Consider the following 27941-nt stretch of genomic DNA (forward strand, 5'->3'; position numbering starts at 1 on the left):
CAAAGGACGAGCGCCCGCGCAATCGTTCAAGGCAGCTGCAGTCGAGCGCCGAAAAAGCCATCTCCGTTCCAGTTCAAAGTCCGGCTCCTGTCCAAGGCGCAAATAAACAAACCCAGATCGATCGTTAGCCGTGGAGTAAAGAAACCTGTATTTCTGCCATTTTCTGTGCCCGTTGCCGGCTAAGTTGATGAGAGAACAGGGGTTTTTCTTCCGAGTGTTGAAGATCAAGTCATAGCACAATAACACTTGTTTTAATTACAGTTCAGCGACGACCTTTTGGACTCAAAACACTATTCTAATTGAGCAAATTTGACAGTTTTCTCATGGGACAGTGAGGTGAATGAAAGATAAAAAGATTATATAGATAGAGCTAGATAAATAAATATATATAGATATACATATTCATATGACAAAGGCACAGAGAGAAAATGAAAGAGAATCCAGACTAAGGAACAAAATAAAAAGTGTATTAAAACTTCTATTTAGCTCCCATAAGCATAGCAAAGAGAAGCTGGGGAAAGTCAGGGTTGTGTCTGTCCTTAAGGCAGAAAAAAAAAAAAAAAAAAAAAAAAAAACACGTACTGCTTTTCTCTTTTATTTTCTTCCAACAGCCTAGAACCACAGGTATGCTTTCGTAATAATCAAAAAAGTCTCTGGGTTCAGAACCTGACAAAATGTGTTGATATTTTCTTTTTCTTTTTTTAATATATTTATTGATTTTGTACAGAGAGGAAGAGAGATAGAGAGTTAGAAACATCGATGAGAGAGTCATTGATCAGCTGCCTCTTGCACACCCCCTACTGGAGATTTGCCTGCAACCAAGGTACATGCCCTTGACTGGAATCGAACCTGGGACCTTTCAGTCCCCAAGCCGACGCTCTATCCATTGAGCCAAACCGGTCTCCGCATGTGTTGATATTTTCATTCTCACAATAATAGCCTCTTTCTGGTCTCTTAGTAAACAAACTAATATGCTCATCACAAATATGGATTCAGTACATTCTAAACACAATTCAAGATATCCCATAGTCAGATCAATATAACATCTGACTAGCAATAATAGAGTTTATCCCACCTTGCCCTAAGAAGGAAGGAGACTTGGACAATAAAGATATTATAAGAAAACAAGATTTTTTAAAAAGATAGCCCTAACCCTTAGAGAATTTATAATCAAATCAAAATGAAAGATATTACAACATAAGCTTTATTTATAATTTATTGGTGCTTTTTCAAATTATAATGAAGTTTATTTAGAAAGTTACAGAGGTTGTAGAAGTGAGTCAGCTGGGCTGCAAAGGCTCAGGAAAAAAGTTACAGAAGCAGAAGAAAAGCCCTTGAAGCTCAGGAGAGAGAAAGGCCAAAACACCTTGCCTGGGAGAAGAAGGTAGAGGGGAGGGAAAGATGGGGGCAGGCTCCCTGAGGGAAATCAGGCCTGTTGTTATTTTTAAAGTCTCCTACTTTAGGTCCCTGAAAATGTTTAAGGGATAACTCATACATATAATGCAGGATGAGACCAGCATCCATAATATGAGGACAAATCACTGGGCTTTTGTTGTCTACCACTGTTTTAGGGGACTTTTATTTTTTTTTAATATATTTTATTGATTTTGTACAGATAGGAAGGGAGAGAGAGAGAGAGTTAGAAACATCGATGAGAGAGAGTCATCGACCAGCTGCCTCTTGCACACCCCCTACTGGGGATATGCCGGCAACCAAGGTACATGCCCTTGACTGGAATCGAACTCGGGACCCTTCAGTCCCTAAGCCGACGCTCTATCCATTGAGCCAAACCAGTTTGGGCTGTTTTAGGGGACTTTTAAAATGAGTAAACATTAGCTCAGCTAGTGTAGCTCAGTAGTTGAGGTCGACCTATGAACCCAGTTGTATTCTGAGATCAGGCACCTGCCAGGGTTTCAGGCTTGCTTCCCAGTGTGTGGAGCATGCAGGAGGCAGTTGATAAATGATTCTCTCTCATCAATTATGTTTCTATCTCTTTCTCCCTCTCCCATCCTCTCTGAAAACAATAATAAAAAAATTAAATGAGTAAACATTATGGCAACAGTAATAAAAGTCTTTAAAAAGAATTTTTTAAAATATATTTTATTGACTTTTTTATAGAGAGGAAGAGAGAGGGCTAGAGAGCTAGAAACAACGACCAGCCGAAACTGGTTTGGCTCAGTGGATAGAGTGTTGGCCTACGGACTGAAGGGTCCCAGGTTTGATTCCGGTCAAGGGCATATACATTGGTTGTGGGCACATCCCCATTAGGGGGTGTGCAGGAGGCAGCTGGTCGATGTTTTTCTCTCATTGATGTTTCTAACTTTCTATCCCTCTCCTTTCCTCTCTGTGAAATATCAATAAAATATATGTTAAAAAAGAAAAAAGAAACATCAACCAGCTGCCTCCTGCACACCCCCTACCGGGGATGTGCCTGCACCCATGTACATGCCCCTGACCGGAATCGAATCCGAGACCCTCCAGTCCGCAGACCAATGCTCTATCCACTGAGCCAAACCGGTTTCGGCTAAAAAGAATTTAATCACCTGTTTCCAAAACACAGTTTTAATTTGTTCATGTTTTCTTGTAATCCTTGGAAATAGCCTACATGATTTTTAAAGTTTAAGCAGAAATACAATAGTTTTGCATTGTATCAGTTCTCTATTGTGGACGAAACCACATGCTAACCTGACAAGCTCAGGGGAGACCTGCATGGCAAAGTCTTGCAAACTCAGAGACGTAAGGTCACCACAAAGGATGCCCTGAAATTAAACTTTAAAAGCAGTTATGGTGGGCAGTTACATCCTAGGCTGGTATCTCCACTGACTAGGTCAACCTGTACCTTAACAAGCCTATGTCTTTTTGCATCTATGATAGCATGCCCTTGAAGTGTCTTGGTAACTTCTAACTTCCCTCTTTCTGGACCCTCTGCGGCACAACCAAAAGTGCTGGGCTCCAGGACAGATACCACAAATTCCTTCATTACCAAGTCAACTGTTCCTGCACCCACCTAAGTATGTGTCCATCATTTTGCTTTTTTAAAAAATATATTTTATTGATTTTTTTACAGAGAGGAAGGGAGAGGGATAGAGTTAGAAATATCAATGAGAGAGAAACATCGATCAACTGCTTCTTGCACACCCCCTACTGGAGATGTGCCCGCAACCAAGGTACATGGCCCTTGACCTGAATCGAACCCTTCAGTCCGAAGGCCCACACTCTATCCACTGAGCCAAACTAGTTAGGGCCAGCATTTTATTTTTTATCCAATCCCAGGGTTTTTCCCGCTTTGCTTTCTCCCGCCTCTCTAATCTATCACTAATGGATTTCATGTAAGCCACCTAAGTCCCTTCCTTTGATTGCACGGTACAAATACAGATGTAACCCGCCATTCTCAGGAGCATTATCTCAATTCCTTGAATTTCTGCTCCCCAGCATTTGTCAACAGTTTGGCTCAAATAAACACACAAAAATTCTTTACAAGTTTCAATGTTGTTGTTTTTTTATGTTAACACTATTAAAGCTCTTTAATCGTTGTTATTGTTTTTTAATGTATTTTTATTGAATTAAGAGAGGAAGGGAGAGGGAGAGATAGAAATATCAATGATGAGAGAGAATCATTGATTGACTGCCTCCTACTCACCCTACCCTGGGGATCGGGCCTGAAATCTGGGCATGTGCCTTAGACCAGAATCAAATCCGAATGCCTTTAGTCCACAAGCCAATGCTCTATCCACTGAGCCAAACTGGCTAAGGCTATAGTTGTTATTTTTAACAAGTGCACATGATTCCATTGAGAGGATACACTGACTGTGCTCCCCATTGTTGAATATTATGTTGCTTCCAAACATTTTCTGTGTAATAGGTATTGCTACTTTTTGAAAGAGGCAGTTATAACGTTACTATTTTTTTTAATCAGGACCTATTGTACATAAACAGAAAGAGTAAGGAAGCATGGCAGAGGTGCATTTCTCTGTCATATAAAAGAAATCCAGAGATGTACAGCCCACGGTAAGGTGTGGCTGTTCAGTATCAGGAACCAGGCTTCTATCTTGTTGCTTTGACAACTTCAATAAGTGGCTTTCATATCAAGTCCAAGACAGCTGCTCAAGTTCTAGCCAATCATATCGACCTTCCAATCAGCAGGAAGCTGAGAGAGGAAAGGCACGTCTCCTGGCCATAAGGACACATCTTGAAAATAGCACAGGACATTTCCACTTATATTCATCCCACTGGCCAGATTTGTCACATAGCCACACCTAACTGGCAAATAGTCTATCCTACAATAGCTATGTAACCTCCAAAAGTCAGGGGCAAATGGATACGAGGTGACAACTAAATAAGAAGTCTCTTATTGCTAGATGAGGAGAGGGCAAATAGACTCCTTTGCTGTCATCGGAGTTGAGTTTTCTATTTCTACAATACATGCTTTAGAATGTATACAGCAGTGTCTAGAACAACAGCCCTCAAAATGGACCCAAAATAACAAAATTATTTTGAAACCTTTTCAGTGAGAAAAGCTAAAAATTTTAAAAATATATTATCACTGACTTCAGAGAGGAAGGGAGAGGGAGAGTTTTCAGTTTTTCAAAAGCTGGAGAAAATGGAGATTTTGGAGAAGCTGAGGCTAGACTGCTCTGTGAAACCATAAAAATTAAAATAATAATAATAATAATAATAATAATAAAAAGATGGCTTATTCTTCCGGCAGAGTTGCATCTCTAAAAATAAATTTCTTTAAAGAATTGTTTCCTTTCAAATATGGCTTTAAGCTTCAGTGTGACAGTACACTACTGTTTGTTTTTATGGAGAAGTCTATTTGGACAGAGGAGTAGATCTTAAAAGAGATCGATTGAAACCCTCACACCTACGGGAAGGAAGACCTAAAAAAAGAAAACTAGGTGGGCAGAAGTAAAGATCATCCAGGGATGCACCACCCATGCCTACATATTGGGTTTAAAACTCAGTAATTCATTACTCCCATTGTTGATTATTGTATTCTGATAGGATTCTTCTACGGGAGCCACCCCCTTAAAGGTAAGATAGGTGACAGGCTGGGAAAGGAGAAAAAGGGAGGAGATTGATCTTTATCTTAGCTTTAGGCTCTGAGTAACAAATTAGTCTTGAATCTAGGATGAGATAAATATAGCCGTACCTACCTGAATCCTCTCATTAGGAAGTCCAGGAAGAAGAGATGCAAGTCCAGGAACAATGAGATATCATCTCACACCTGTCAGAATGGCTACCATCAACAAATGGACAAATAACAAGTGCTGGGGTGGATGCTGAAAAACGGGAACCCTTGTGCACTGCTGGTGGGAATGCAGACTGGTGCAGCCACAGTGGAGAACAGTATGGAGTTTCCTCAAAAAAACAAAACAAAAATGGAACTTCCATTTGACCAAGTGATCCCACTCCTAGGAATATATCCCAAGAACCTGGAAACACCAATCAGAAAGGATATACCGGAATGCACCCCTATATTCATAGCAGCACAATTCACCATAGCTAAGATTTGGTAACAGCCTAAGTGCCCATCAGCAAATGAATGGATTAGAAAACTATGGTACATCTACCCAGTGGAATACTACACTGCTATAAAAAAGAAGGAATTCTTACCATTTGCAGCAGCATGGATGGAACTGGAGAGCATTATATTAAGTGAAACAAGTAGGCAATGAAAGAAAAATACCACATGGTGTGGGATCCCTTAACACGACCCGTGTGGTTCAGGGCCCACTCAGGGTCCGGATTCTGGAGAAGGCCGCACACTAAAATGAAAAGACTGGAAAAGAGCTAATTTGGGGAAATGGGGGCCAGGCGGGAAGTCCACCTCTAGTGGGAAAACTAATCTCTCTCTGGCCTTTTACCATTCCTTTTATTGAGATTCTGAAACAAAAACTTCTCTTAGGCGGGAAGTTCCAACAATAGAAAATCAACAAGAATTTACATATGATTAACAAATTAATGTTGTCTCAACCACCACTATCTCAACTAGAAGATGCGTTAATAGCTCCCACCATTCAGAGCCATCAAGGTTGGCCAGCTCTTTTTACATTTTATTACCAGTGGCAATGTTAGGTTTCGGTTCCCAGCAACATGTTCTCACTCATTTATGGAAAATGAAGAACATTATAAACTGATGAACAAAAAGATAGATACAGAGACAGTAAAGCAACAGACTGTCAAATTACAGTGGAGAGGGTAGGGAAATATGGGGGAGATAAGAGATCAACCAAGGACTTGTATGCATGCATATAAGCATAACCAATGGACACAAAACTTTGGGGAGGAAGGGCATCTATGGGGGTAGAGGGGGCCAAAATTGGTAAGATATGTACACATATAAATACCTTAATAAAAAGATTAATAAATAAATAAATAAAATTTTAAAAAAAGGAAGTCCAGGAAGAAGAGTTAAGCCTCAAGTAGCCAAAATGCGGAGCTAGTTGTAGGTTTTGCAGTTGCAATTCTATTCTTTTAGTTTATTTTTGTATTTTTTTGTTTTTCTTTTGTAGCCTGTCTCACAGTACTATGGGATAATATATGCACTTTGGGCTGGATGATAAAGAGGAGAGAAGCTCTTCCTTCTTTGGAATTACTTACATCGGATATAGTTCCAGTGGTGGATCATTTTAATTCTCAAAAATGACAAGAAATCAGCCCTCCCATAAAGACAGCTGTATATGTAAGGGGTAGAGAAATAAAAGTCTCAACAGAATGATAGTTGCTTAATGTTTTGCTGGGCAAATAAGGAGATTCCTTTCAAACAGACTTTTTCAAATTTACAGTGATTTTAAGGTCTACTTTCTTTTTTAAAAAATATTTTTATGTATTTCAGAGAGTGAGAGGGAGATATAGAAACACCAATGAGAATCACTGATCAGCTGCCTCCAGCACACCCCCTACTGGAGATCGAGCCTGCAACCCAGGCATGTGCCCTCACTGGAGTCAAACCAAGGACCCTTCAGTCTGCAGGATGATGCTCTATCCACTGAGCCAAACCAGCTAGGACTCAAGGTCTATTTTCTTTGCTCCTGGCTTAGTACCCAGAGATCTCATCTCTCATATTTGATTATTACAAAGGGGATTTTAGATTATAGTCTTACAAGAGGCCCAATGCATGAAATTTGTGCAAGGGACTCGCAGCCCCAGCTGGTTTGGCTGGCCTTCGCAGCCAGGCTTCATTCAGACAGTCATCCGGATGGTCGTTCTGCTGTTCCGTATAATTAGCATGTTAGCTCCTTATTATAGAGGATTAAAAAAAGAAAAAGAGCCGAAGCTGGTTTGGCTCAGTGGTAGAGCGTCGGTCTGCGGACTGAAGGGTCCCGGGTTCGATTCTGGTCAGGGACATGTACATTGGTTAAGGGCACATCCCCGGTAGGGGGTGTGCAGGAGGCAGCTGGTCAATGTTTCTCTCTCATTGACGTTTCTAGCTCTCTATCTCTCTCCCTTCCTCTCTGTAAAAAAATCAATAAAAAAAGAGAAAGAAAAAAAAAAAGATAAAGAAAGCCCGTGAAGCGAACTGTATGTGGTAAGGAACTGAGGTGTCCCCAGCCTTCAGTTAGTATTTTACCTTTCTTCCTTTGTGTCCATTTTCACAATCAACAAAGTCTTACTAAATTCTGAGTCCATGATCTCTTATACCCCCAATTTCATAAAATCTGGAAGAGATCTAGAGAGCATGTGCCCCGGGCTCTGAGGACATGTGCATACAAAATGGTCAAGACTCCTGATTTATTTTCTTGTCTTCCTCCTAAATTCCCTTCCATTGCCAGAGAAAGTGATTGCTAAACTCTCGGGTCCTTGAGCTGTTTTCAGTTTGCTTCAAGCATGATTACAATAGTAGCATCTCACAAAACAAAACAAAACAAAACAAAACAAAGGTAGCATGTCTATTATCTATTTATCCTCCCCATCTAAAAGTTTTCACTATATGATCCCATTAAAATTGTCTTTTTTTTTTTTTTGTCTCCAAATTAGATTAACTTGCTAATGACCCTTATAGTTCAAGGTTCAGGAAAGGAGCTCCCTCCTGTTCAATTTGTTTTATTGTTAATTCTCACTTGAGGATATTTTTTAAAAAATATTTTTATTGATTTCAAAGAGGAAGGGAAAGGAGAGAGATATAGAAACATCAATGAAGAAAATCATGGATCTGTTGCCTCCTGCACATCCCCCACTGGAGCTGGAGCCCACAACCCAGTCATGTGCCCTTGAATAGGAATTGAACCTACAACCCTTTTGTGCATGGGTCAATGCTCCATTGACTGAGTCATTCTGAATAGGGTTTTTATTTATTTATTTTTTCCTATTTTCTGTTCAGTTCATTTAAAAAATTATATATATATATAATTGATTTCAGAGAGGGAAAGATAGAATCATTGATCTGCTGCCGCCTCCTACTGGGGGTCAAGCCCACAATGCAGGCATGTGCCCTTGACTGGAATGGAACCTGGGACCCTTCAGTCTGCAGGCCGACACTCTATCCACTGAGCCAAACCGGCTAGGGCTCTGTTCAGTTCATTTTAAACTAGGAATATGTTTATGGGCCCTCTTTTGTATAATTAGGAATTGGTAAACCAGTGATGACCCAATATTGTAGTTTTCCTTTAATATATCTTTGGACTTTGCTGTCTTGAAATATCCAAGACCAAATCTGGAAAACTCCTATGCTGGCCATATGTTCACCTATGGGAAGATGAGACTTACATAAGACAAGCAAAATCTGGGACTCTTTCCAAAAATTGTACCAGGAAGACACTATAGATCCACAATATGGGCCTCTAGAGGAGACCTCGAAGGCACTTATAAAAGCCACTATGAGAAAACTCTTGGCAATTTTTAAGTACAGACCCTGATCCCTTCCCTAGATCATTTTGAGGTAAATTTAACTATGAACTGAAAAAAAAAAAATAAAAAATCCTGGCATGTAAAAATCCAGGTTGAAAGAAGATTAAAGGAATATATTTGAACAGTTACTCTGAAGAATTATTGGGAAATAAAATGCTCCCAGGGAAAAACACTGCTAGCCAATGTTCAGTCAGTTCAGCACTTAGAAATGATCTTTGGTATGTCAGACTCAAAATTGCTTTTGAAATCTCTCCAAAATTGTCTTTCCCACTCAGACTTCATGTCACCATCTAGTGAGTTGTGAAAACTCCAATTTTTCTTTAATGTCGTTTTTAAAGCTAAAATGCTAGGCCCTTTCCAAGACACACTCCATCTTGCCACTTATGATACATGGATGGCAGTAACCTTTTCCTCATGCAATACCGGAACCAAAACTTTATAGAGAAATCATCCATCTCAGGAAACTTGGAAAGACTATGAATATTAAAATATTGCTTTGCCCTGACCGATTTGGCTCAGTGGATAGAGCATCAGCCTGTGGACTGAAGGATCTTAGGTTCAGTTCCAGTCAAAAGCATGTACCGCCGAAACAGGTTTGGCTCAGTGGATAGAGCGTTGGCCTGCGGACTGAAAATTCCCAGGTCTGATTCTGGTCAAGAGCATGTACCTTGGTTGCGGGCACATCCCCAGTAGAGGGTATGCAAGAGGTAGCTGATCAATGATTCTCTTTCATTGATGTTTTTAACTCTATCCCTCTCCCTTCCTCTCTGTAAAAAATCAATAAATTATATATTTAAAAAAATTGCCTTATGAAGAGACCAAGCAAGCATGGTTCGCAGATTAAACTTCACAAAGAAAAAATATATAATAGGGCAACTCTGTTGCACAATAAGTAGAACTAAAGTTTACAGTCACCTCTTTGTTGTATACTCCTATCTCAATGACTTCATTGTACATATTAAGCTCAACCTTCTGCCAAATGCACCTTTTTTTTTTTTAAACCTACTCTTTTACTCTTTATAGAGTGGGATGATGATGGAAAATAAAATTTGGAGTAGAAATAAACAGCAGATAATAAACCATAATTGTTTTTAATCTTGAGGATGAGTCACCCTCAGTTTATTTCCAAATTTCTCTGTCATCAGCTGTTCATTTCTTTATTTTGAATATCATCAGATTAACACTGCCAAAGGCAGGTAGGAAATTATCCAAAAAGACTAATCAGAGGCATCACACAGTGAGTGGATGAAAAACTGGGAATGTAATAATCCTCCTTTTTTGTTCTAGTGAAACCACAATGTATGAACTTAAACTTTCATGATTCCAATCAGTGTTTTTTATATTAGTACTAGTGGCCTGGTGCATGTAATTCGTGCGTAATTCGTGCATGGAGGGGGCGAGGGAAGGGAGCAGTCCCTCAGCCCAGCCTACACCCTCTCCAATCTTGGACACTTTAGGAGATGTCCAACTGCTAGTTTAGGCCCGATCCCTCTCACAATCCAGGACCGCTGGCTCTTAACTGCTCACCTGCCTGACAGCCTGATTGCCCCCTAACCACTCCCCTATTAGCCTGATTGAGGCCTAATCGCCAAACAACTGCCCTCCCCTGCTGGCCTGATCACCCCCAAAGCTTTTATTAGTTTAGATAATGTCTGTCTGTCACTTTGCATATAAGATATTCAAATAGGTCTAACTTCAAAATTAATTTCAAGTCAAATTATATATTCTTTTTACCTCTTCTTTTTAATGCTTTCATATGCCTTCCTTAAATCTTCCTTTGGTATAAGGAATTTCAAAGCTGAATGGTCAAACAGACATTCTAATATCACAATCGTAAGAAATGTGATTGATCTGTGATGTGAGCTGTCAAAATCTGAGTGAGTCTTCTGTTCATTAGTTTGTTTCCTTTTTTGTTAATCCTCCCCTCAGGATATTTTTTTCATTGATTTTTAGGGAGAGTGGAGAGAGAGAAATGTCAATGTGAGACATTCCTTGGTTGCCTCCTGCACAAGTCTTGACCAGGGTCAGGGCTGGGGAAGAGTCTGCAACCAAGGTACATACATACTCTTGACTGGGATCAAAACTGGGACCTTTTGCTCTGAAGGCCAAGGCTCTATCCACTGACAAAACTGTTTGGCTAGAGCTATCCATCAATTTATCAGGGTGTTCAGATCTGCTGTAAAGTATATGCTTACGCCCAGCTGGGTGTAGCTCAGCAGTTGAGGGTCAACCCAGGAACCAAGAGGTCACCAGTTCGATTCCTGATCAGGGCATGTGCCCAGATTGTGGGCTCAATCTCCATTGTGGGGCCATGTAGGAAGCAGCCAATCAATGATTCTCTCTCATCATTGATGTTTCTCTCTCTCTCCCTTCCTCTCTGAAATCAATAAAAAATGTTAAAAAATATATATATAAGCTTACTACCCAATATTTTATTTATATATGACTTGTCTTCCTTAAGTAGATTAGGTTCTTAAACCCATTCAACCTCTAACTCCTACTCAGGGTTGGAAAAAGGAGATTGCAATCCAGATGTTCCCCCTAGTACCTAGGTCCGAGTAACAGTCCAATCACTGAAGAAAGACTAAAGATAGAGGTTTCAGACTGTCCCTAACATCTTTCTTGATTTGTTTTTAAATACATTTAAAAAACATTTTATTGATTTTTTACAGAGAGGAAAGGAGAGGGATAGTTAGAAACATCAATGAGAGAGAATCATCGACCAGCTGCCTCCTGCTCACCTCCTACTGAGGATGTGCCCACAACCCAGGTACACGCCCTTGACCAGAATCAAGCCCGGGACCTTTCAGTCTGCAGGCCGACGCTCTATCCACTGAGCCAGATTGGTTTTGGCTTGAAATACATTTTTATTGCTTTTATAGAGGAAGAGAGAGGGAGAGATAGAAACATCAATGATGAGAGAGAACCGCAAACTGTGATCTCCTGGTTCACAGGTCAATGCTCAGCCATTGAACCATGCCAACTGGGCTGTTGGTTTTTCTTTTCTTTTCTTTCTTTTTTCTTTTTTAAAATATATTTTATTGATTTTTTTTACAGAGAGGAAGGGAGAGGGATACAGAACTAGAAAGGTCGATGAAAGAGAAACATCGATCAGCTGCCTCCTGCACACCCCCTACCGGGGATGTGCCCGCAACCAATGTACATGCCCTTGACTGGAATTGAACCTGGGACCGTTCAGTCTGCAGACCGATGCTCTATTTACTGAGCCAAATCGGTTTCGGCTATTTTTGTTTTTCTTATTTCTTAACATCTTCTTAAATATACAAGTATGCAAACTCAGATTACTAGTAGACATTTACCTGTCAGAAGACCATTCTCAAACTTAAAGTTACTTTAAAAAGTGTTTTTATTATTTTAGAGAGAGAGGAAGAGGAAGAGATAGTAACATCAATGATGAGAATCATTGATTGGCTGCTTCCTGCACACTTCCTACTGAAAATGGAGCCCACAGCCTGGGCATGTGCCCTGACCAGAATGCAACTGTTAACTTCCTAGTTCGTGGATTGATGCTCAACCACTGAGCCACACCAGCCGGCTATAGTACTTTTTACACTTGCCTCAAATTATGCCTATCTAGGCAGCAAAGTAGAAAAGTTAAAATGCCACCCAAATAATTCAGGAAAAATAAATATTGTTTTCATTTGAAATCTCCAGATAATTGAAACAGAAAGAAAGTGTTCTGGCTAGATGCCATTTTCTCCTTTGCTTTGAGGTTGTAGGCACAATCATAAATGTCTGCAACCATGAGCTGTCAAGTAACTGAGGCTCAACCTGGAGTTCAATGCATAGTAGGGAAGTGTTGTCCTAGTTTCTTAGTTAATATTAATAGAAATACAAATGAATCAAAATGTTCTGGTATAGCCACAACTCTTCTAAAAAACACACAGATTAAATGTCAATTCGTGACAAGTGTCCACACTTAGTCATGCTAGATGATGGTACTGTGTAGAGGCTGGTGAGGGAGAAAGTTTGTCATAGCTCCTTCTGGGAAGTCCCCCCCCCCCCCCCCTTCACATTAGCTAAAATGAGTGAATATCAGCTCCTGACGGATCCGGTCAGCCTCTAGGTCCAGGGACTCCATGTGCTCATACTCTTCCTCAGGCGGTTGTTCCATGGGTCCTGTCATCGGAGAAGACCAAATATCCATTCCATGCTCCAAGGAGATGTTGTGGAGGACACAACAAGCCAAGATGATGTGGCTGGACTTCTCTGGTGAGTACTGTAGAGCCCCCTTGGACCCATCCAGGCAGCGGAATCGGGAGCAGAGGGTTCGGAAAGTCTTTTCAATCACACTGTGAGTTGCAGAATGGGCCACATTATAGCGATATTCAGCTGGAGTTTCATGAATGTGAAGTGGTGTCATAAGCCAGGTACGGAGAAAAAAGGAACTGTCACCTGTGGGGAAGGCCCAAATAAATCATAAATGATCATAGTTGAAATACAAACAAAAAGGAAAATCCAGGAACATATACAGAGAATGGACAACAGCCTCTGGAGCCAATGGACAACAGAAAAACCAAGAGGAAAATGCTCTGGTAAAGAGAAGGCATGCCAGAGTCACAAGCAGATAAACACAAATCTTTTTTTTTTTTTTTAACTACTTTATTTAAAAATATATATATTTTATTGATTCTTTACAGAGAGGAAGGGAGAGAGATAGAGAGCAAACGTCGATGAGAGAGAAACATTGACCAGCTGCCTCCTACACACCCCCACCGGGGATGTGTCCGCAACCAATGTACATGCCCTTGACTGGAATCGAACCTGTGATCTTTCAGTCCGCAGACCGACGCTCTACCACTGAGCCAAACCGGTTTCAGCTTGGCACGAATCTTACTTAGCTGGGAATATCCTTGGTTAAAACCAACAGAGATGCCCTAACTGGTTTGGCTCAGTGGATAGAGCGTCGGCCTGCGAACCGAAGGGTCCCAGGTTCAATTCCGGTCAAGGGCATGTACCTTGGTTGCGGGCACATCCCCAGTAAAGGGTGTGCAGGAGGCAGCTGATCAATGTTTCTCTCTCATAGAGGTTTCTAACTCTCTATCCCTCTCTCTTCTTCTCTGTAAAAAAATCAATAAAACTTAAAAACAAACAAACAAACAAAAAACAGAGAAAAAGGCTGATAGCTAAAAAAAAGCCAAATCTGAAAAAAATGTAGGAAGGAGGTGAAAGCACTGGAGGAAATAAAATTCCTGGTAATAAAAAGTTAGTAAAAACTATCACAAACAAACCTTCAAAATCTCTAAAGGGCTAACACGCCAGAGAGATCAAGAGAATTCTGCCACAAAATCTCAAAACATTTGTGAAAAATTTTCTAAATTTTACCACTAAAATGTCAGGTCTGAATGTATTACCTAGGGATTCCAGAGTAATTTATTATAATTCATTCTGCTAAGAATAAAAGTTCCAGCGTCTGTGGTAGAGACCAGAACTTAGATGTCCTGCCTTCCTACATTTCTTTGTAACAGGGGAACTTGTAGAACTTCATATTAACAAGTAGAGCATAAATCTGATGATGCAAATAATAACAGTGATGAAGAAATAAAATCAGAAGTCAATTAAAATAATGTATAGGAAGCATTTCCCTTAGGTAACCTATCAAATGATCTTGGGAAGTGCTAAAAATAAAACAAAAACTGGGATGCAATGTCCTAACACAACAGTACAATGTTTCTATAATGTTTAATTGTCCTGACTCATTACATCTGGCAGATGAAATGTCTCACAGAAGCACAACCACTTAGAAATCTGAGACAAACAGGCCCTCGCTGTACCAACTTGCCTAATTGTTGTCCTGACTCACCATTAATTTCAGTAAATAGTTATAGAGAATACTAGGCACTGTTCCAAAACATATAGCAGCTTACATTTTAGGAGCTTACATTCCTAAGAACTGGATTATCTTTGCTTTTAAAAATACTTTTTATACTCTGGTCAGGTAGCTCAGCTGGTCAGAGCATCATCCAGGTACCCCCAGGTTGTAGGTTCCATGGTCAGGGCATGTACAAGAATCAACCGATGAATGCATGAATAAGTAGAACAACAAATTGATGTCTCTATGTGTGTGTTATTAATCAAATAGTTTTTAAAAATAAAATATTTTTGTAATGAAAAAAATGTTATCCTAGCTGAAACCTGTTTGGCTCAGTGGATAGGGCGTCGGCCTGCGGACTGAAGGGTCCCGAGTTCGATTCTGGTCAAGGGCATGTACATTGGTTGCGGGCACATCCCCAGTAAGGGGGTGTGCAGGAGGCAGCTGGTCGATGTTTCTCTCTCATCGATATTTCTAGCTCTCTCTTCCTCTCTGTAAAAATCAATAAAAATATATTTTTAAAAAATGTTATCCTATATAATCCTATGTAATAAAAGGGTTATATGCAAATTGACCAAATGGTGGAATGACCGGTCACTATGATGCACACTGACCACCAGGGGGCAGACGCTCTCTGCAGGAGCTTCTTCCTGAGTATTGCTCAGCCAAAGGCTGGGCTGACACTGGTGAGTGCAGGGGAGGTGGCCAGAGCCTCTTCCACCTTCGAGGCAGCACTAAGGATATCCAACTGAGGCTTAGGCCTACTTCCCGGACTACTAAAGGGTGCAGGCCGGGCTGAGCGACCCCCCTCCCCACATGCACGAATGTCATGCACCGGGCCTCTAGTTGAGATATAATTGACATACATTGATTGTATTAGTTTTAGGTGTACTAGATTAACTTTAAATATTTGAAATCCCACAAAAATTTTCAAATTTTATATTTGGCTGCCCTTTTTCCTATTTGTCCTAAGTACAATCTAATTTAATTGAACCCCCTCCTACTAAATACTCTACTTAAGAAACTTATGTAACCTAGTTGGTGTTGCTTAGTGTTGCCATATGAACCAGGAGGTCATGGTTTGATTCCAGGTCAGGGCACATGCCCGGCTTGTAGGCTTGATCCTCAGTGTGGGGCTTGTAGGAGGCAGCCGAGCTGATCAACGATACTCTCTCATCATTGATGTTTCAATCTCTTTCTCCCACACCCTTCTTCACTGAAATCAATACAAAGAGTTTTTAGCTGAGGTCTCAAAAAAAGGACAGATCAGAGACTCCCGTATTTCATTTACTCTGCTACAAAATCCTGTGGCTACAGAATTAAGCATTTCCACCTGCAAACTTACCAAGCAGCCAGCTCTCTTTGTGCATGCCAGCTTCGAACCGGCTACTGAGAGAAGACTGCTGCAGCACAGCACAGTCCTGCAGGCTGCCTGGCCAGTTTGTTTCCACAGCCATTAGTGCGCCTCTGATGTCACAAACCATCAGGCAGTTTAAAGAATGCAGACCTTTGCGGTTCACGTAGGAGAGGTCTTCAGCATTTGGTGCCTTGATTGCCACATGGATACAGTCAACCACTCCTATTACCCCTGGCATCGCAGCCAACCCATAGAATTCATCCTTCAGAGCCTGGATGGAGGCTTCGCCAGCTGGAAAGCGAATGAACTGCGAGGCTCTTTCCACAAGCGCTTCGGTGACGTTGGCAACACATCGACTCATAGATGCCTGGCTGATTCCTATAGCATCTCCCATCCGAGTTTGGAAGGAGCCTGACGTATAGAAACCCAGTGCTGCGAGGATCTGTGTCTCTGGGCTAATAGCCCTGGATCTCTGAGTAGGTCTAGAAAGACTCGCTCCCAAGAGCTCCACCAAATAATAAATAAACTGTCGCGGAAACCCATACATGGACATCAAGTAGTCATCGGTCACATCATCCAACTTAAAACGGTCCAATGTCCGGTGACCTCGGCCATACAGTAAGAGGTCGCAATCAAGCACTGTTATAGGTATAGCCATGGTACATGTGTTGATCTCTTTTCCACTGCTATTTTTCCCGAATTCTTCCCAGTTAGGACCTTGGTGCAGGAAGGTATTTAAAAGAAGTGTCAGAATTCAACAGCTAACCATCAGTTAAATGGCTCTGGCATTTATAATCTTCTCTCTGTAAAGGTCAAAAGAAAAAAAACACACAAAACACATTAGAAACCACCAAAGACTTTAAAGTGATTCTAAGGTTACAATAATTCCTCTTCTATAAATTTCTATGTTGTTCAAGCAAAAGGTGCTATACTTGTATCTCTAGGTTTTTCTCCACTAACTTATGGCTTCATGACATGGTGGCTTATTTTCTCCCTGGCATTTGAACTGAGAAGAGCCAAAGATTAATGGAGGTGATGGCATAATTATCCACGAGGTAAAAGAGGTCTGCTCCTAACGATACAGGCCACGAAGGAGTTGACTTAAGGGCAAGGGATTAGTCACGGCGGCGGTTTTCTTTACCCAAAGCTCTCTGGCTCCCCCTGATAAAGTACTGGATGGGGGGGGGGGGGGGGGGGAGGGAGGAGTGCTCAAACCGGTCTAACAAGGGAGAAAGAGGGGGGAGGAGGGAAGGAAAACCACTCACGACCCTGGCTGATGGAGGTGGGTTATGCGCTCTAACAATCGTGAGGCCTGAGGCCGAGGGGCTAGGAAATAGAGAGGAACCAACAAGTTAGAAGCAATGTGCGAAAGAAGACGCTGAGAGAGCTAGGGCTGGGAGTCGACTAGCGCCGCTTTTAAGAGGCGCCTTAAAGACGGAAAAGGAATATTCTGTAAACCTGAGTGCGGCGGCTACCCAAAGTGAGCTAAAAGTCCGTCGGCTATTCAAAAGTCAGCTAAAAGTCCGTCACCCACCTCTCGGAGGCGGCCAGGTGACCAGCCACATTCCCCGCCCACCCAGCCTGGTTCCGCCCTCCCCCGGAACCGGCAGTCGCGCACAATCCGCCACGCTGCTCAGCACAGGCCCCGCCCCCTCTGCGTCAGCGTCCGCCCCACGCCGCGTCCTCGCCGGTCCCTGCCGCAGTGACTTGCGATTCGGCCGCGCACATTCCTCACGCGGCCCACATGTTCTAGCTCTTTCACAGACCCCGTTCTTCACGCTTTTATTTTCTTCTGAGACGCCAGGAAATATTGGCCATCAAGGCATATGGAAAAAAAATACATTTTTATGTGAATTTCGAAGAGGAAAGAGATTAACTAGGGCGTTCCTGTGTAGCGAAAGTGCGGCTGAAGTTAGGCGGCTGTATTTCCCCCGTAGCCCTCTTCCTCCCCCCGCGATCACCGAAGCAGATGAAAACAAACACTAACGATGGCGGCGCCGGGAAGCGGCCGGCCGAAGGACTTAAAGCAGGAGTGATCGCTTGAGTTGTGATGAGACTTCAAGAGCTCCGGTCGACGTGTGGGCGACGACTCGCTCAGTCTTGAGAGAGAATACCTGGGGGTCTTCGATCCACGAGCCTGCTGAGGGGTGAACTGTCTGCGACCCGGGCTGTCACTACTGGTCCGGAGCGCAGAACCCTCGGCCGGGAGGCGCAGCTGGCCGGCCCCAGGCCCCTGCCTCCGTAATGAGAGCCCAGAGCCACTCTTTGTGTTGCAGCTTTGCAGGTACTAACTTTGGAGGGCATACCCCCAGACCTGTCAGCGCCCCCGGGTGGGAAGCTATGGATCTGCGGCGTGTCGGGGGGGGGGCCTCCTTGGGAAGCTGAAACTGACCACCCACAGTTCAGTCCCCTGAGCGTTCTCTGGGAAGTCGGGTTGGGCTACATTGCCCTTTGATCGTTACCAGTCTTGACAAAGGTCCCAGAGCTTTCATCTATACTTTCTCAGTTCCTTGGGTTAAGTCCTAAAGGGTTTTGGAGATAATTTTGGGCCCATAACTCCGGGGTTGGGTACCAATGTGAATTTGGTTAGATTTTCATTCAATCAAGATTTGCTGAGTGCCAAATATGTACTCCGCGTGTAGGTGAGGGTGACTGTTGACTAGTGAAAAAAGGGACCCAAGGTTCACGACTATCTTCTTACTGGCAGTGGAACGACCTGAGGAAACCTGCGATCCATTCTCATTAAATAAATCGCTGGGTAAGTGCTAAGCACCTTCCTGGGTTCATCACTAACTCATCTCCGTTTTCACTTTCTCAGCCAGTTTTCAGTTTTCCTGGTCAGTTCAGCGTAGCATTTCATTTTCAGTGTTTCTTCCTCTCCTGGGCATCCTACCTCTAGAAAGAGGAAAAAGGGAGAGAGATCAGGAGAAGGAATGCGAATGAATGAATATTAAAGAAAAAAAAGTACCTGTTTTCTTATTTTTAGTTTAAAACTCATCTCCTAAGATGGTAGAATCTTATTGAACACCTTTAATGGGAGATGTGCAGTAGTAAGAAACAATAGGTCCTTCCCTTACACTAAGCTAACGTCCAGATTTTCATGTGTTGTTTTATGAGAGTTCTTTTCATGTGTGGGTAGTGTGGCTCCAACTACATTACAATTTTTTTGTCTTCAACTTCCTTTTCCACAAGCATTTATAAGAGCAGAAGTCTTATAAACGTTTGTAGAATGGAATCCTGAGTTAATATTTTCAGTACACAATGGATGATGAATAAGTGCTGGAGCAAGTGTCACATATATTGATTTGTATAGTAAAACACATGTAAATTTATTCACTGTTCCCAAATTGTATGCCTTTGGGTATAAAATTAAGGAGACTGGGCAACTTTTGAGATTTACATTTCATAAAATTTGCAAATCACTGTGTTTTCCATTACTCTACTTACACCTAACAATAATTATTGAGTACTTGCATTTTTTTTTGTCCTCAAGAGTGGTTATTAAAATTGAAGCAAAAACTGCAAGTCTTCAACTATTAAACACTCCAAATTATAATATTTTATTTAGGGACTAAATCAGTTGGACACAGAGGGATCCTACCATAGTACTGGAGTTGTACTGAATTGAAGTGGGGGCAATAAATCTTTTTCCTTATTATCTTTCCTGCTCCCATTCACCCAACTGCATTAGCTTATATTTTCCATGATGACTCAGCAGGGTGTCTATACCTTAAATGCAAAAAATAGCCTAAGACATTATCTTTTGAGCTTCCAAAGACTAAAGTGTTACTATATAAGTGATTTTTCAAGACTATTCTTTACTATTTTGAAAAAGTACCCACTGTAGAATTTATTGCACCTTCTGGAAAAAAGTTTTTTAATCTTAGGAATGCCTAGAAGTCCCTAAAACTTTGTTTTTAAATATTTATTTACTTTAAAAATAGTTTTTACTTTATCACAGAAGAGATGAATAATTACATTCATAACTGTGTTTGGAGAGCTGCTTAGATCACAGAGAATGAAGAGTACACTTAAATTCCTCACTGTTACTCTGGGGAGGGAGGGTATGGATGGGGGGGAATCAATAAAATATATTAAAAAAAAATGAAATAAAAAATAAAAAAAAATTCCTCACTGTTATGACCTTTTATTATTCAACTTAGTTTCTTGTTTTATACAGCAAAAACCAGGAAGTTTTACTAAAGGTGGGCCAGAGTTGTATTTATCCCTGGTGCTTGGCTGGATTTAGATAAGGAAACCCACCCCCTGGCACCTGTGGTGAAGGTCCAAGCTGACAACACTACCACCTCTGGCAAGGTGTGTTTCCAGGAGGTGGCTCTACCTACACCACTGGATTCAGCCAACGATAATTAAAGAAATGCTCACGTGCTTGCCCTGGAGCTCTCTACAGGATTAAGATTCTCAGTGAAGGGCATGTACCTGGTTCCAAGTTTGATTCCTGGCCCTGGTCAGGGTTCCCAGTTCAGGGTTCCCTGTTCAGGGTACATGTGGGAGCCAACCAATTGATGTGCTTTGTCTCTCTCTCCTTCCCTCCCTCTCCCCTCCTTTCCCTCCCTCCCTAACTGCCTCCCTCACTTCTCCTCTCCTCTCTCTCCCTTCCCTTCCCTCCCTTCCACTATTTTAAAATAATCTGTGGAAAAGATATCCTGGGATAAGGATTAACAAAACAAAAACAAAAATTTATAGCTGTTACCTTTTTCAGAGATTATCACTACTCAGTGTCCCTTTTAATCTCATTTCATAACTTTTGACCTGGAATTCCGTTATAAATACTTCTGCTTTCTTTTTGTCCTTTTTCTTTCCTCTTCCTCTTTTTTTTTTTTTTTTTTTTTTTTTTTAACTGAGTATATCTGCTTATTTCTTTACTTTTAAATTTTCTCTGTAACTCTTTTAGGTATGAAGATGATTTCAGTTTTTAAACTTTGGTGTTTCTCATTTGTCTACAAAGAACTTTCTAAATGGAATAAAGGATCTTTGTAATTTAATAATAACTCTGATGCCTGAAGTGGGGAAATGACTATTTTTTTCAGTTTGCACTTGAATTTAACTATTTGTTAACGGTTTCAAATGTACAATATTGAGCTTTTTAGTTATTTATTTTTAAAATACATTTTTATTGATTTCAGAGAGGAATAGAGAGGGAGAGATAGAAGCATCCATGATGAGAATCATTGATCGGCTGCTTCCTGCACACTCCATACTGGAGATCGAGCCTACGACCTGGCATGTGCCCTTCAGTCAGATGCTTTTTCCACCGAGCCAAATGGACTAGGACATAATATTGAGCTTTCTAATGCCTGAATCCAAAACATTAAAAAATATAGTTAAAAATTAGAAAATATAGACATTATATAATCTCCTGCCAAATCATTCAGTGGTTTCTTTGAAATTATTTACTCTTCCCTTCATTTTTTGATTTGTCACCTTAACTTACACATCCAGTGTGTAAATAATCCCATATGATTTTAATAATGGTAGGATTACTAAAATAGCTTTCTCACTGGTTGCTCTGCTTTTAGTCTCCTTATTTAATTTCTCCTCTATATTCAGATAAATGTCCCTAAATCTACTTATAGAATAATCTACATTGACTCCCTTCTAAGGTACTATTAGATTCTCTATTGCTCACTTTCAAGACTCCCTAGTAATGTGGCCAGGCCATACTTATCTCCTTTTTTTTTCCCCCCTCTACATGAAAATTCTCAGCTATATATTTTTCTAATTTTGCTTCTCCTCTATCCTTTCTTTTCTTCTTTTGGGATTCTCATTACACATGTTAGACCTCACTGTGTCCTCATGAGGTACCTTCATGTCTCATTTTACACTCGATGCCATGGGATGATTTAATTATTTATTTATTTTTAATATATTTTATTGATTTTTTACAGAGAGGAAGAGAGGGATAGAGAGTTAGAAACATTGATGAGAGAGAATCATCCATCAGCTGCCTCTTGCACACCCCCTACTTGGGATGTGCCCGCAACCAAGGTACATGTCCTTGACCGGAATCGAACCCGGGACCCTTCAGTCCGCAGGCCGACACTATCCACTGAGCCAAACCGGTTTCAGCGGATGATTTAATACTTTAAATACTGTCCTTTTTTCTCTCAAAAGTATCCCAAAGGTGTATAGTATTTGTTTTGTGTTTCTTTTATGCTTGGTCTCTATTTCCTAACCTTTTGCCACTCTGTACATTATTCTGAATATATTATCTTCCGGCTCTTTCAATATTGTATCTTCTGCTGGTCTAATCTGTTAGATTCAACCTTTGACTCTTCATTTAGTGTTTTTAGTTTTAGAATTTCTGTTTGGTTCCTTCTATGCTTCCTAGTTCTCCATTAAATTCTTAAGTTTATGCTTTATGTAATTGAATATATTAGGGGTAGTAATTTAGAGTCTGAGTCTGATAACTATTAATATGTTTCTAATTTCTAATGTCTGTGATCTGTTGGAATTTGGTTATTTGGGTTTATCTCCATGAATGGCAAGTTTATTTTAATATGTGCCAGATATCTATCTACCGTGTTTCCCCGAAAATAAGACATCCTCCGAAAATAAGACCTAGCGCATGGAAAGAAAAGACATCCCCTGAAAATAAGACCTAGCACATCTTTGGGAGAAAAAATTAATATAAGACACTGTCTTATTTTCTGGGAAACGGTATATATAAAAGGCTAAGCAACCGTCCCGCTGGCTGGTAGGTATGATGCACACTGACCACCAGCGGGCAGACTCTCAATGCAGGAGCTGTTGAGCTGTGGTGACTTGGTAGCAGCGGTTCTTATGTGACACACCCTGGAACCAGAGAGGAAGGAGCCTGATTCTGGGGTGCATCACCAGAGAAGAAAACTACCCTCTCGCAATCTGGGACCCTTTGAGGGATGTCAGAGAGCTGGTTTTGGCAGGATCCCCACAGGCCAGGCCGAGGGACTCCACCTGCCAGAGGGACCCTGCTCACTCTGCAGACACCCTTCAAGCCACAGCACTGCCCTAGGTGCAGCTGATGGGGGAAGAACCACAGGAGGTTGGCTCCAGGACATGTCTGGGCCTTCTCGCTTAGTCCAGACCCGCTGACCACCTTCTAATTAATTTTCTTTCAATGTGCAGGAGTCTATGCACCGGAGTAAACATTAGCCTGACTAGCATAGCTCTGTAATTGAGCATTGACCTATGAACTAGGAGGTCATGGTTTGATTCACGATCAGAGCACATGCTTGATCTCCAATGGGAGGCATATAGGAGACAGCTTGATCTGATTGCAGTTATAAGAGTTTATACAAATAAAAGTATTTATTGAGCTGTCTAAGAGTTTTGCATTTCATTGCATGTAAGTTATACCTCAGTAAAGAACAGTGGATTATGGCTTTTATATATATACTTGTACTCATTACTTCCTATTTCAACTCTCCTGTTGTCTATACCTTTCCTTTAAAATCAGCTTTCCCCCCCAGCCAGTTTGGCTCAGTGGATAGAGTGTTCACCTGCAGACTGAAAGTTCCCAGGTTCAATTCCAGTCAAAGGCACATGATTGGACTGTGGACTCCATCCCTAGTAGGGGGCATGCAGGAGGTGGCTGATCAATGATTCTCTCTCATCATTGATGTTTCTCTCTCCCTCTCCCTTCCTCTCTGAAATCAATAAAAATATATTTTTAAAAAAATATTAAAAAAAAAAACAGCTTTCCTCTGGCTTCCCTGTTTTTGTTTGTTAATTGAAACCCTGTTTTTGTAGTCAGTCCTTAAATCCTTTAACATGTTAATCGCCCATCAGTCACAGGTAACTGACACTATACTTCCGAGCAGAAGACAAAACAGGCTGGGCCCTTAATGTGTTACAATATCTCCCATCTATACTGTTTCCAAATCATTGTAACTAAAGTGTTAGTTAGCCTTGCCCACAGTCTGAATTATTGCCAAGAACCTAATTGGTTTTCCTGCTTTTCATATTCAAAGCTATTATACAATATGTCAGCAAAGCTGTGTTTCTAAAGCACCATTCAGACGATACTACTACTCTGTTATTTCCTCTCTTCAAAAGCCTACTAAGTACAGATCAAGCTCTGACATTGCATTTAAGACTCTCACGGTCTGGCCCCAACCAGTCATACTACTTCCTCATCCATACACAATCCTCTGAAAAACTGGGATACTTTATCATTCTAAAGCCATTTGATCTCTGTTGCTTTAAACCTCTTTGTACATGTTCTTCTCTCGCTAAATGCTTTCTTCCTCATGGCAGCTCCATTTAAGTCTGTTCAACCTGAGGGTGTTATGACCTGCTTCAAGAAATCCATGAACCCTTTGCAAATGTTCCCATATATGTACTTTTTTTTTTTTTTTTTTTTGAGAAAGGGCTTATCTTGCCATCGGGCTCTCAAAAAAAAGTTCATAAACCTCCCTAAAGTTAAACTGATTTAGTGGCCTTTTGAAGGAATGTAAATTAATTTTATGCTTTAACAAAGTTTTTATAAAATTTCGTTCTTAATATGCTGGATAATAAGACATTTTTTTAAAATATATATATTTTATTGATTTTGTACAGAGAGAAAGGGAAAGAGATAGAGCGCTAGAAACATCGATGAGAGAGAGTCATCGATCAGCTGCCTCTTGCACACCCCCTACTGGAGATATGCCTGCAACCAAGCTACATGCCCTTGACCGGAATCGAACCTGGGACCCTTCAGTCCCCAAGCCAACGCTCTATCCATTGAGCCAAACCGGTTTCGGCATAAGACATTTTTTAATACATTATATTTAAAGCTCAAAGATTCAGATTCGGATAAAATGTCTTATCCTCATTCATTTTTTAGGTCTTTAGATTTAGTTCTTTGTATAGAATTTATTTTCCTCAAAAGATATTATCATAATATTTTTTTCACTTTGGCTCTTTAGTTAGAGGGGAATTTTTTCTCTTTCGTACATGACTAGTCATACAGCTCGTAATACTATCTCTGTGTGCTTTGATGTAGCTATCCCTTTTAAAAGATATAGTCACATTTTAAGCATTTTTTCTGTTTTAGATTCCCATAGGCAATGGAAACTGATATCAATTCCCAAGACAGAAAGGACCTGGACAAGTTCATTAAATTTTTTGCCCTCAAGGTAATATCCATTCTCTTGAGCCTAGAACTGTTGGAAATAACTTCCGTGCTTTTCCCTTTTTGGAAACACAGCATAACAGCTTGCAGCTTACCCATTCTGATGGATACTCTATCTGTTGTAAACTAAACTGTGAAGTTTGGGGGTGGTACTGGGGGTGTAACTAAAAAGTAGCTTCCAATTTTCCACAGCTACTTGTTAAAAAAAATTTTTTTTTTTTTGCAAGCCTGTTTGCAGAAATGTCAAACTATTATACCAGGTTATTGGCACAGTATGTTCCCTTGGGGTGGGAACAAAGACTGTGGACCGGAATGGATAGCCTTTTGGGCATCTTTCCCTAAACATCACAAAACTGAAACATCTTTCATTAATTGTTCCATTCTGGTAAATGAGGAATTAAAACTGAATTTTGAATGCTTTAGAAGTTCTTTTTTTCTAAATCTAAAAATTATTTCCACTCCTTCCTCTCAAACATTGCCATGTAAGAATAATTCACGCAATAGATTATGGTTGTAAAATTAGTTGGAAGACTTTTGCCATATGGGCCAAAGATAGGAATAATTGTGGAATCCTTGGTTTAAATCTACTAGGATTACATAAGTGTATGGCAATGAATATTTACACCTACTGTTTCTTTATGAAAGTCAGAGCCTCCATGTGCAACTTCCTTCTGCTATGTGAGAACATCGCAGGTTCTAAGTCTCCAACTAATTCCTCTAATTGGTTGACACTGTGTCTTTGGGAATATTTACAGTATCCTTTTTGTATAGTGTTTTTTCTATCTGTTCTTGAATATTTTGAGTTTCTAAATATAGTTATAATTATTGGCATCTTTTAAAACCTGCTTTGTAAGGATTTTAATCCTGATTGGGAAGCAAACCAATTTAAGATTTTTCATCATAGATTTTTTTTTTTTTTTGTATTTGTTTTTTGTTTTTTTTTAGACTGTTCAAGTGATTGTCCAGGCTCGACTTGGCGAGAAGATTTGTACTCGTTCATCTTCATCCCCAACGGGTTCAGATTGGGTAAAATTTCTATTCTTTGCTAAGGGGTATACTGCGGTGTTTGTTACAAGGAATCCCAGTGCAGTAATAAGGGATACTGTTTATAGTATTACTAAAGCATAACATTAAAATATCTAATTCCATTTGATTCATTCACTTGGAAAGTATGTTTTTCATTGAATGTTAGTCCTGGATTTGGTTCTTGGCTTTCTGCTGCTTTAGGTGAAAAGCTTAGTTTTTAAAAAACAAAAATATCTTGTTACTAATTTTTGTCCTAGGTTGTTAGCAGTTTCAAGTTGAGCTTTGGAGCTTTTCTTTCTTTCTTTTTTTAATATATTTTATTGATTTTTTTATAGAGAGGAAGAGAGAGGGACAGAGAGTTAGAAACATCGATGAGAGAGAAACATCGACCAGTTGCCCCCCCGCACACCTCCCATTGGGGATGCGCCCATAACCAAGGTACATGCCTTTGACCAGAATTGAACCCGGGACCCTTCAGTCTGCAGGCTGATGCTCTATTCACTGAGCCAAACCGGTTTTAGTGAGCTTTGGAGCTTTTATGCAGGATACCTCTATGGGGAAAGAAAAAGTGAATGAGTGTTCTTAACCAGTCAAAGCAGTGCCTTCATTACCCAACGTACAGTCTGTCTGCTTTATGTTTCTATAATGCTTTCTGTGAGTGAAAAGTCCTTTTTGTTTTCCAGTTCAATTTAGCAATCAAAGACATCCCAGAGGTTACACATGAAGCAAAGAAGGCTCTGGCAGGGCAGCTGCCCGCCATCGGGAGATCTATGTGTGTGGAGATCTCACTCAAGACTTCTGAGGTAAGGCTGTGGCTAGGATGGGTCTTAACCTGACACTCAAATCTCTTCACATTCTGGTTCTAACTCAGCCGGATTCCTGCACCTTCCCTCTTTCAACTTCTCTCATCATTCTCTGAGGAGGTCATGTTTTTTTGTACTTTTTTCTTCCAACCACCTGGAATATAGGCTCATCACCCGAATCTTTGTATATATCACCCATATATGACGTTTCCACTTATCCTCAAGACTCACTTGCTCTAGAAAATCTTCCCCTACTAGAGGGAGAGGTAACAGTTTTAGACTTCCCATGTACTTTGTTTGTATTCATTTCTGGAGTAGAACTTGCTATATTGTGATTTGCTTGTTTTTTTGGTTTGTTTTGCTTACCTTATTCCACATTAGGATTGAGGCAGGTATTGTTACTTAGGTGTATATTAATCTATTTCCACTACAAGATTATGAGGCTTCATGGTATAATGAAAAAGAGATAAGAGGTTGGAGCTACACAGACCCAAATTCAGGTCTCAGCTGAGTGACTTTGGCCAAATAACTTAACCCTATCCCCACCACCACCACCTAACTAATACAACACTTCCCAGTGTTGCAGGGCTACAATATTTTCATTTAATCCTTATTTGTAAAGAGGCTAACATGACATAGTAGGCAATTATTACATCTTCCTATTCATATTTTACACTTTTATTCTGGAGTTCAGCAGCTATGCCACATCTTATTTATTTTTGTAGTTCTTCAAATTCTTTCTGAAATGAGGCAGCATATAAAGAAATAAATATTCATCTCTGTGCCTAATACAGTGCCTGGGACAGTATATTGAAAGCTATCAATGAACTTTGTTGAATGAATATTTACTTAAATTATGAAAACTTTAGAAACAAATAAAACAAAACTTCCTGTTCTCTATTGAATTGCCAGTTTAGTACACCATAATTTTTTTTTTTTAGTGATTCATTGGGA

At 40.5% G+C, this 27941-nt stretch overlaps 2 protein-coding genes across 22 annotated transcripts in view; one reads left to right on the forward strand and one right to left on the reverse strand.

The window, feature by feature from the left end:
• Positions 1-12683: 12683 nt before the first annotated feature.
• Positions 12684-17882, reverse strand: HARBI1 (harbinger transposase derived 1). Of its 3 annotated transcripts, none has more exons than XM_036426945.1 (3): positions 17575-17882; positions 16029-16843; positions 12684-13266 (listed from the first exon to the last, which is right to left on the reverse strand). In XM_036426945.1, exons 2-3 carry the CDS (start codon positions 16696-16698, stop codon positions 12887-12889), a joined length of 1050 nt encoding a protein of 349 aa, XP_036282838.1. In that variant the 5' UTR covers positions 16699-16843; positions 17575-17882; the 3' UTR covers positions 12684-12886. The 3 variants fall into 3 exon arrangements, with proteins under 3 accessions (XP_036282838.1, XP_045433394.1, XP_036282839.1); XM_045577438.1 differs by having other exon boundaries at positions 17499-17593; XM_036426946.2 differs by lacking the exon at positions 17575-17882 and adding an exon at positions 17306-17466.
• A 107-nt stretch (positions 17883-17989) lies between these two features.
• ATG13 (autophagy related 13) overlaps positions 17990-27941 on the forward strand; it is a 29742-nt gene continuing 19790 nt past the window's right edge. For 3 of the 19 annotated variants that reach the window (XM_036426912.2, XM_036426916.2, XM_045577433.1), the window contains exons 1-5: positions 18010-18324; positions 18683-18798; positions 25081-25162; positions 26104-26184; positions 26868-26987. In XM_036426912.2, the coding sequence (XP_036282805.1) occupies positions 25094-25162; positions 26104-26184; positions 26868-26987 (270 nt within the window). In that variant the 5' untranslated portion in view covers positions 18010-18324; positions 18683-18798; positions 25081-25093. Of the gene's footprint in view, positions 18325-18682; positions 18799-25080; positions 25163-26103; positions 26185-26867; positions 26988-27941 lie in introns of those variants that run through there. The other 16 variants (XM_036426929.2, XM_036426924.2, XM_036426921.2 and 13 more) reach the window with 13 other exon arrangements.

The sequence above is a fragment of the Pipistrellus kuhlii genome, unplaced genomic scaffold (genome assembly GCF_014108245.1).
Source record: "Pipistrellus kuhlii isolate mPipKuh1 unplaced genomic scaffold, mPipKuh1.p scaffold_m20_p_9, whole genome shotgun sequence".
NCBI classification, from domain to species: Eukaryota; Metazoa; Chordata; class Mammalia; order Chiroptera; family Vespertilionidae; genus Pipistrellus; species Pipistrellus kuhlii.